General features: G+C 40.4%; 1 protein-coding gene across 1 annotated transcript; it reads left to right on the top strand.

Moving 5' to 3' along the window:
• The first annotated feature begins 205 nt into the window (after positions 1-205).
• LOC143127342 (putative ferric-chelate reductase 1) lies at positions 206-4,917 on the top strand. The gene is made up of 7 exons (XM_076288779.1): positions 206-314; positions 724-814; positions 1,025-1,216; positions 2,759-2,860; positions 2,970-3,114; positions 3,246-3,452; positions 4,061-4,917. The coding sequence occupies exons 2-7, from the start codon at positions 728-730 to the stop codon at positions 4,102-4,104; spliced, it is 777 nt and encodes a 258-aa protein (XP_076144894.1). The 5' UTR covers positions 206-314; positions 724-727; the 3' UTR covers positions 4,105-4,917.
• Positions 4,918-7,691: the final 2,774 nt, after the last annotated feature.

Below are 7,691 nucleotides of genomic sequence, written 5' to 3'. Positions count from 1 at the left end.
TGCTGGTCTGTGGAATTGTTCATTGTGGATAATCTTCAATAAGTGAAGCCTGGACGTAACTCGATCTCACTTCTTTCCATGACACGTTGAGAACCACCCAAAGTCCACCCCTCGCGTACGTATCATGATGTCAACCAAAAATAATGCAACGGGGATGTGACGCAATGTCACACCTGTTAACATAAATAGCGGACCACGGGGAAGCACACCTCAGACTCAACATCTAGTGCACTTGGTGAACAACGCGCAGCGAATACAAGCCAACTTGGAATTTTACACATATCCTATATTTAAGCAAGACAAAATCATTTTTGGTAAGATAACTCTTTGTAATTATATACTTATGTACCGTTAGTTTGCCTCTCTTTGTTAGCTCGGTTTATGTCTTGAATTTCCTCCCTTTAATCAGCAATATTGGATATTAATGAAGTCTGCTGACCGTTTAAGGACATCTTCATACTGTTGCATCCATGTTGGCGTTTTAGACATCACATATATTCTATATAGACCAATGTTGTCCATTAATGCTGTTGCTACGTTCACAATCATCTTAAGTAGGCCTACTGGAATCAATCGGCAGTAGCCTAATGATAGAAAACGAAGTTGTTATAGAACATATACATAGGCTACACCTATGTATAAGTTATTTTAAATAGGCCTAATATAGAATTGTGGAATTAATAATAATAATAATAATAATAATAATACAATGTTCCTTCACAGAGAGATGGATAGACTTTTCCGCATTTTTCTTGGACTGTGTGTGATGCTGGCCGCGGCGCAGGCGTCCACTGTTACTGTGTCCACACTCAATGTAAGTTTTTGTCTGATTTGTCTTCTATTTACGTTCATGTTTTCCCTAATGCTGTAAATATGCGCTACTGGTATACTCAGAAGTGTCTTAAAAGACATGTTTCGATTAAAAAAAAAGAAACCATATTGGCCTTCAAGCAGAAATGCCATCTCGGTGTTACATTTCTTTCTGATTATTAAATGTCGTTAAAAATCTATTTTTCTTTCTCAGACGACCGTGAACAACTCCACATGTGGGACAGGTCGCGCATGTTTCTCTGATCCAGTGTCCTGCAACCCCGCGACGGATAGATCATGTCTGTTCGTCTCCACAAAGTCCGAGGGCAGTGGCAACCTGAATTTTGAACTCCGTGGAGAGTCCAGCGGCTACATCGCCGTAGCTCTATCAACTGACATGAACGCGGTAAGGAGGCCTACATTTCCCTTCTTCTGCATGCATATCAGATACGTCTTTCAAGTGAACGTGTGAATTCATGGGATTCATCCATGGGCGTAGATTTGCGTGGGGACCGAAGGACGTGTCCACACCAATGTCAAATTACGACTGAAATGTCCCCACCAATATTCAGGTTGAAATGAGGGGGAGCGCTCACATGCGCTAGAGTTAAATAATTTCTCACTTCAGTGCTGCGAATCATCTCGTACAGATCTTGTAATGTGCAGTAGCTTATAAGGGTAAATCACGCTGATTTGAAGTTACCTATAATAACTACCAGTGAGCCGCAATCTCCTGCGCATGGCGCAGCGCTTCACTTTTTGACACTACAAGGCTATGAAGTGCGTCCAAATTCACACATTCTTCTCTGTTGAACTCCTCGAGAAGTAGGCTAGGCCTACTCATCACACATGTCACATGAAAGAGCCTTTTCTCAGCTTTTAAATGGTGCTAGCCACTATTTGCTGTGATAAACAGTTCGCGAGAAAACTAACTCAAAGAGATTTAATAATTATTCTCTGCGCCCATGCATCTCCACATCCATTCATCTCCGTGGAATATCGTACACACTCTTCACGCAACACATGACAAACCATATATCAGAAAAAACAGCAGACCTTACCGAACACAAAGGTGTAATGCATTCCCGTGTATAGTTAGCTGTTCCAGACTAATGCGGTTTTGAAATAAATTGTAGCAAAATTCAACATGGTCTTTCGGCTTTAAGCATTTCTTAAAACTGAGCTGTGCTTACATCACCTAGATATCTGTAAATATTAGAATCAGAGAATATACAGGCAGCTCATGGTTAAGAGTTTGTCAATGTAGCCTTAATGATGTCTTTTCACAAATGCTAAGCATGCATGTATTTTAAGTTTCTTAAAACTGAGCTGTGCTTAAATGGGTCAATGCATGATTTCATAACAGACCAAATAGAAAATAAATGTTTAATGTTAAATATAGCCTATATATATATAGTAGGCTACACAGTATAGTTAGATAAAGTTGGACAGCTCCAGAACTCACAAATGATTGTCTTAAAGGAGCCACACCACTTGTATGACACTATGGCATATGAATGCTGTTCTATTGACCTTTAGTTTTGTTGCTATTGTGCAGGCCAATTATGAATTCGGTCCAACATTGGTGGTAGGTTTAGCACATTTTAATCATTTTATACTGTATCTATAGTGGCTGGTAAAAGAGTTGAGTGGCTTTTTGGCTTCATCACGTCCCTTTCCACAGGTGTATAAAATCAAGCACCTTGATTGTCAACGCAGACTGCATGGTGCTTGATTAATACACCTGTGGAAAGGGACCAGATGAAACCCATGGATAGGCCTACCTACGCAAAGCTGCGCACGTGTTTTTCTCATCCAACACCCTCTATTATGAGTAGAGAAGAGGATTCACATTCACCATTGTGGATTTTGTTCAATAAGCTAGACATTGATGTATAGTGTTTTTGTTATTGTTGTCAAACACTTAAACACTTCGTTGTTCTAACAGGGAGGCAACGACAAAACCTACATTTGCGCTAACAACAACTCTGCTGTCCTGTTTGTCTTTGCCCTGCTGAACAACAGTGCACTAACCACTCAAAGTGACGTAGTGAGTACAAAACAATATTAAATCACATTTATTAATTTACAATGTATTAATATTTTATATATCAACTATACCAGATTAAAAAGTGACACCTATCTCTTTGTCTCCATAGTCAAGCATTGCTAATGTCAGTGGTTCAATCAATCAAACCACCATTCAGTGTGTGTTTAACGTGATTGGCCTGAACGCAACATCCCGTGCCAATGCTGCAACCACCTTTTCAATTGTACTGGCCAATGGGACTGTTTCTGCTGATGGTAAATATACAACACACACACACACACTTTTTTTCTATAACCTACAGTTTTTGTACAGAGCCATGTTGTAAGTGATCTTACCACCAAACTACAGACCATAGCATTCAACCCATTCTCATGTAAATCCACAGGTTCACTTTCAAACCCGACTGTGCGAACGGTCACTGCACAGCTAGACCTGTCCAATGTCAGTAGCACCAACACAGCAACAACAACTGTTGCTCCTAGCACAAACTCAACAAACGCCTCCAATGTCACCACCACCATCACTACCACCACTGCCAAAACCACAACAGCCTCAGGGGCCAACATTTCTCTGCAGCACGGTCTTTCACAAGGTAAGAGTCTCTATCTTTCCACTTCCTCTATCTAGCCAGTTACGTGTTACGCTTGTGGTCCAAAGGTATGGAAGCCAGTGTGAATTTATCCTTCCCACAAAATTTGAGGTCTGTGGCTGGAGTCGCTCCATTATATAAGTATAAGTAAGTAAGTATATATATATATATATATATATATATATATATATATATATATATGTATATGTGTGTGTGTGTGTATATATATATATATATATATATATATATATATATATATATATATATACTCTTTTGATCCCGTGAGGGGAAATTTGGTCTCTGCATTTATCCCAATCCGTGAATTAGTGAAACACACTCAGCACACAGTGAGGTGAAGCACACACAAATCCCGGTGCAGTGAGCTGCCTGCAACAACAGCGGCGCTCGGGGAGCAGTGAGGGGTTAGGTGCCTTGCTCAAGGGCACTTCAGTGTTTGTGTGCAGATGAGCAGTCATCCACGTTGTCTGAGCTCCCTTGAGTTGATTTTGTTTACAACAAAGTCGCTGCCGCTGGATAAGCGAGACATTTAGATTCCTGAGTTAATGTAAATTCTTTTTCTCAATCAAATCAATCACTTTTTTTTCACACAGCTGTATTGATCCTCCTCGGTATCCTGGCCATCGGGATGATGTGAGTTCTCCCTGGTAAAGCCCCACCCCGCCTGAGCTGTGCTGAGACAATGCACTGGATCGTCACTATATGATGGTTATCATCGCCATTTCACTCTAGCCATTCTATTTAATGAGGTGTGTGTGTGTGTGTGTGTGTGTGTGTGTGTGAGAGATGATGGACATAACCTTGAGGTGACTTGCATCCACTTACTGTACTTAGACTAAGCAGACTGTGTGTTTGTGTGTGAGAGAGAAAAAAAAGACACTGTGTCTAGAAACATGAAGCATGAAGCCATTGATTGGTGGACAATTACATAAATATGTTTTTATAAGGTTTATTTTTCTGTATTTTATAATAAATAAATATTATCTATTGATATTAACATGTGTTGTTACACATCATGGACAATGCATCACATCCCCTACACAGTACACTGGCAAAACAATAAAGTGTTTTTAGTTGGTGGTTTCGGCAACTCAGTTGCAGTAAGGACAGATATAAGAAAACCTTCTTACCCACAGCAATAGCACTTTACAACAACTCTCCTTTGAGTAGAGAGAGACAACTTATCTTTTAATCTTTTATATCTAATATGGAAGCAATTGTCTTGATTTATGTCTTATTAGGCAGTTACATTTTGGTACTTGGATGTATATGGTACCTTGACAGCTATGCATATGCTATGTCTTGTGGGTGAAAGTAATTTCTTGTTGTAATGTAATGTATGTGGACTATATATGTACGTGTGTGTGTGCTTGCTGTATGTTCTTAAGGCTGCTGAAACAACTGAATTTCCCTGTGGGATAATTAAAGTATATATCTCTATTTATCTATCTATCTATCTAATGGATGCACACTTTTTTTATTTCTTTCTTGGTAGTTTTTAGTGGTTATCTGAAACAGCCATACTCCTTCCATTTCTCAACATTTGTCAGCACAGCCAAATTAAAATGGAAAACTTAGCATTATAATCTCTGGTTCAGTGTTACCTTGAAATCATAGCTGTAAAAGGTACCAATTACTTCACATTAGAAGAAATTGAATGACGGCAAAAGTTCCCTACAGAGATGGGGCAAATAAGGCTACCTGGGAAATTTAGTTAAAACTCAAATATATGAGGTATAAAACTAGTGTTATACAATAAAGTAACATGCCAGCATGAAAATGCTACTCTGCTAAATTGAAGAACCCCCCCCCCCCCCCCCCCCCCAATTTATGTGAAAGTGCAAGTAACAACCACATTGATTATTTTATGATGTCTGTTATTCAAACTATCAGCCATGCTAGAGTCCAGGTGGAGGCATTGCACCAAGAATAGTTACTCAGTCAGATAAAACAGTTTTCAGGTCTAGCTCCAAATTACCTCAAGGAACTAATTACCCCCTAATGCCCCCCAAGACCAAAGTTGGAGACATGAATGTAGACCTTGCTTGCTGCAAATTACATGTTTAATTTAACCGGAATACTCTGGAACGGATTACTGTACAGGGGACTGCTTTACACCTTTGTGTTCGGTAAGGTCTGCTGTTTATTCTGATATATGGTTTGTCATGTGTTGAACGAAGGGTTCGTGAAGTATTCCAAAGAGATGAATGGGTAGGGAGATGGGCATAGAACCTTTTGTAGACGTTATGATTAAATTTAATAATATTATTTCAGGGCTCGAATTATCTTTTTGTCTTTAAAGGAACACGCCACCCAATGTCAGTAGTAATATATGTTCTTACCTTAACTTTCACGAGTTGAGTCATACCTCTCCCGTGTCCGTACGTGCACTCAAACGCTCTGGTGCGCGGCTGGACTGTGTTAGCATGTTGCTATGCTAGCGGGCTTTGACGGCAACTAAGCGTAGAAGTAATCAAAAACATCCACGTTTTACCGACTTAAATACAGTTGCACGAGTAGTTGATAGAAATGCTACGGCCACGCAACGTGAAACGTGGCGATTTTCCAAGCGAATAAACCGGAGAACTACAATGTGTGGCGCAATAGCACTTGGGAGTACTTCGACCTAGCGTAGTAGTATTGTTAACACCTAATTGTAGATCCTATCCACCACAGAGTTTAGAATCCATGCTGGATCGACCCTCAGCCTCTCCCTCCCCTCTGAGCGAGAGAGAGGCACAGATGCGCTGATGGGCTATTATTTCAACCATAACTGCATAGCGAAACTTATCATCCATCAGCCATCCATCAACACCAAAGTTTTTTGACCAATTTTCGAAACGGCACCCGCCCACCATCCGCTGGTTGTTTTAATGTAGGCTATATGGGTGATACAGCGCTGCTGACGTGAGGCTAGAAAGCCCTTGCCTGTTCTAGGAAGACTGATCCAATGCAGCAAATATATTAAAAGGCTAAAGTCGTACATTGGCTATGTTGTAGCCTATCCCCAGAATATCAGCAGCAAACTCAGTCTCTGTCTCGCAAAACAGTCTCCAAATAAAACGCACATCGGCCTGTTGCCTATACTGCCAGCTTGTGACAATATATCGTCCAAAATGCTTGATTGCATTGCATTCTCCACATTTTTAGCTACATTTTCATGTACCACATCAGCATTTTTGTTCAGTGAATCTTTTGTAAATTGCTTTAAAATGAATTGCGCTGTCTGTCTGAAAAAGACGCGCTCGTGCAGTCAAAATGAATGGGAGTCTTCAGAACAGGCTTTCAGTCACCCTGACATAACAGTGTGTAAAGTAGCCTATAATGTGAATGACTTGTTATTTTATCAAGGATTTCTTTCTTTTTGCAAAAAATAAAGTACAATAGGCATTAATTAGTAGGCCAGGAGCATGTTGAAATTATGTGGCAAATTGCGTTTTTTATTACAATGATAAAATTGTAAAAGGACGTGACCGAAGCTGAGGCAAGCCAGGCAATAGGCCTATAGGCCCGACGGTAATTGTAAAGCAATTTACAAAAGATTCACTGAACAAAAATGCTGATGTGGTACATGAAAATGTAGCTAAAAATGTGGAGAATGCAATGCAATCAAGCATTTTGGACGATATATTGTCACAAGCTGGCAGAAAAGGCAACAGGCCGATGTGCGTTTTATTTGGAGACTGTTTTGCGAGACAGAGACTGAGTTTGCTGCTGATATTCTGGGGATAGGCTACAACATAGCCAATGTACGACTTTAGCCTTTTAATATATTTGCTGCATTGGATCAGTCTTCCTAGAACAGGCAAGGGCTTTCTAGCCTCACGTCAGCAGCGCTTTATCACCCATATAGCCTACATTAAAACAACCAGCGGATGGTCGGCGGGTGCCGTTTCGAAAATTGGTCAAAAAACTTTGGTGTTGATGGATGGCTGATGGATGATAAGTTTTGCTATGCAGTTATGGTTGAAATAATAGCCCATCAGCGCATCTTTAGTGTGTGTGCCTCTCTCTCGCTCAGAGGGGAGGGAGAGGCTGAGGGTCGATCCAGCATGGATTCTAAACTCTGTGGTGGATAGGATCTACAATTAGGTGTTAACAATACTACTACGCTAGGTCGAAGTACTCCCAAGTGCTATTGCGCCACACATTGTAGTTCTCCGGTTTATTCGCTTGGAAAATCGCCACGTTTCACGTTGATTGGCCGTAGCATTTCTATCAACT

Source organism: Alosa pseudoharengus, unplaced genomic scaffold (genome assembly GCF_046254945.1).
Source record: "Alosa pseudoharengus isolate Yale_2024_CS ecotype anadromous, Long Island Sound unplaced genomic scaffold, YU_APseudo_1.1 YU_APseudo_1.1_scf_17, whole genome shotgun sequence".
NCBI lineage: Eukaryota > Metazoa > Chordata > Actinopteri > Clupeiformes > Clupeidae > Alosa > Alosa pseudoharengus.
The sequence above is the reverse complement of the archived record's forward strand: the minus strand, read 5'-3'. Positions and strand labels throughout refer to the sequence as shown.